The sequence below is a fragment of the Aplysia californica genome, unplaced genomic scaffold (genome assembly GCF_000002075.1).
Source record: "Aplysia californica isolate F4 #8 unplaced genomic scaffold, AplCal3.0 scaffold00516, whole genome shotgun sequence".
NCBI classification, from domain to species: domain Eukaryota; kingdom Metazoa; phylum Mollusca; class Gastropoda; order Aplysiida; family Aplysiidae; genus Aplysia; species Aplysia californica.
Genome location: NW_004797786.1, coordinates 579,026 through 580,491, shown reverse-complemented (window position 1 = coordinate 580,491; position 1,466 = coordinate 579,026). Strand labels below are relative to the sequence as shown.

Below are 1,466 nucleotides of genomic sequence, written 5' to 3'. Positions count from 1 at the left end.
TCTCTCTCTCTCTCTCTCTCTCTCTCTCTCTCTCTCTCTCTCACACATTATCCCCCTTTTACACCAACCCACCATTCCTTCCATCAGCATACTGCAATGTTATGATCCCCAGATACCACAGATTATAATAATATACACTTGAGGACATGCCACTCTCTAAAATAATTAGTGCCCTCTGTTATTTACATAGGCAGGTTTGTACTTTACATTTTTCCACATTATGATACAAAGATATATACCTAGCCTTTGTAATTACTCACTGGGGTTGCAGGGGTTGGTCATGATCAGCAGTTTGTACTCGCTCACATTGTTGTTCTGGATCACCTACAGAGAGTTAAAGTAATCTTTTTTAACCCTATCCATATGTCATGTTTTACTGTCGTATCCATACGACGTGGGGAACTCTGTGCTACCACTTTCCAAAGAGGAAATGTACTCCTTAATCCGAAATGTAAGCTTTGCAAAGCAGTCTGTCAAAATGATTTTTTGAGAATATAGAAAGTTTCAAAGAGATCTTCTTACTAGAAGTATTCTAAAATGTGAAGAATACAACCTTGGGGATATAAAATGACCCCAGGGCGTACGGAGAGGGTTAAGAAGGATTTTTTTTAAATGTCCCTACCGATACCACTTAGATCATTTATGAGGCAGGCCTTGACCCCCGCCTGTCAGAGCTGATCACAGCAAAAAAGAGACGGAGACACTTGCAAGAACAGAGTTCACATCAAGGGAATCCGGCTCCTCTTCCTTTGCATGAAGCTGCAACCAGTCTTACCACTACATCACAGATGCCAGTTTTTGAACAGGTATTTCAGAAAACAAAGTCAGAAAAGGTTTTACTTCCAGAAAAGAGAAGCACAGCAACACATTTAAAATAACAGTAGGAACATGTTGTTGCAGAACGTTTGTAGATCTGCAAAACATAATAAAGGTCATGTTAACACTTTGCAGATTACGTTAAAAGCAAAATCCATGCCACTCAGAGAAGAAATCTTCCAGAAAATAAATATTTCCAGAGGCATGGGAAAAATATTGTGTATCTTACTAAGTTTCGAACATGGAACTTCTGTGAAGTAGATTAAGTTTATCATCCAGGGCACAGAAATGTTGTCTCTTTCTCTTGTAGTTTTGTTGACCGCTCTTCTTAAGCATTTCATCTCACAAGTGACCAGTTTCCAAAGCCCTAGAGAGGAAACTGGTCACTTGCGAGATGAAATGCTTAAGAAGAACGGTCAACAAAACTAGAAGAGACAAAATTAAAAATGAAGTCATAAGGGACACCATAGGAGCAACACCAGTCCTACCACACATTGAACAACAAAAGGTCAAGTGGTTCGGACACCTCACGCGGATGCCCTCAAACCACCCAGCTCTGAGAGCATACAACATTAAATATTCTGGATGGAGAGCCAGAGGAAGACCAAGGCGACGATGGAGTGAATCTGTGGCAGACACCCTCAGAGCTC

At 40.7% G+C, this 1,466-nt stretch overlaps 1 protein-coding gene across 1 annotated transcript in view; it reads right to left on the bottom strand.

The window, feature by feature from the left end:
- Positions 1-1,466, bottom strand: part of LOC101861976 (aspartate aminotransferase) — a gene marked incomplete in the record, with an annotated part of 23,249 nt that overhangs the window by 8,754 nt on the left and 13,029 nt on the right. Inside the window, 1 exon segment of the mRNA XM_035971829.1 lies at positions 261-324. Within this exon segment, the coding sequence (XP_035827722.1) occupies positions 261-324 (64 nt within the window).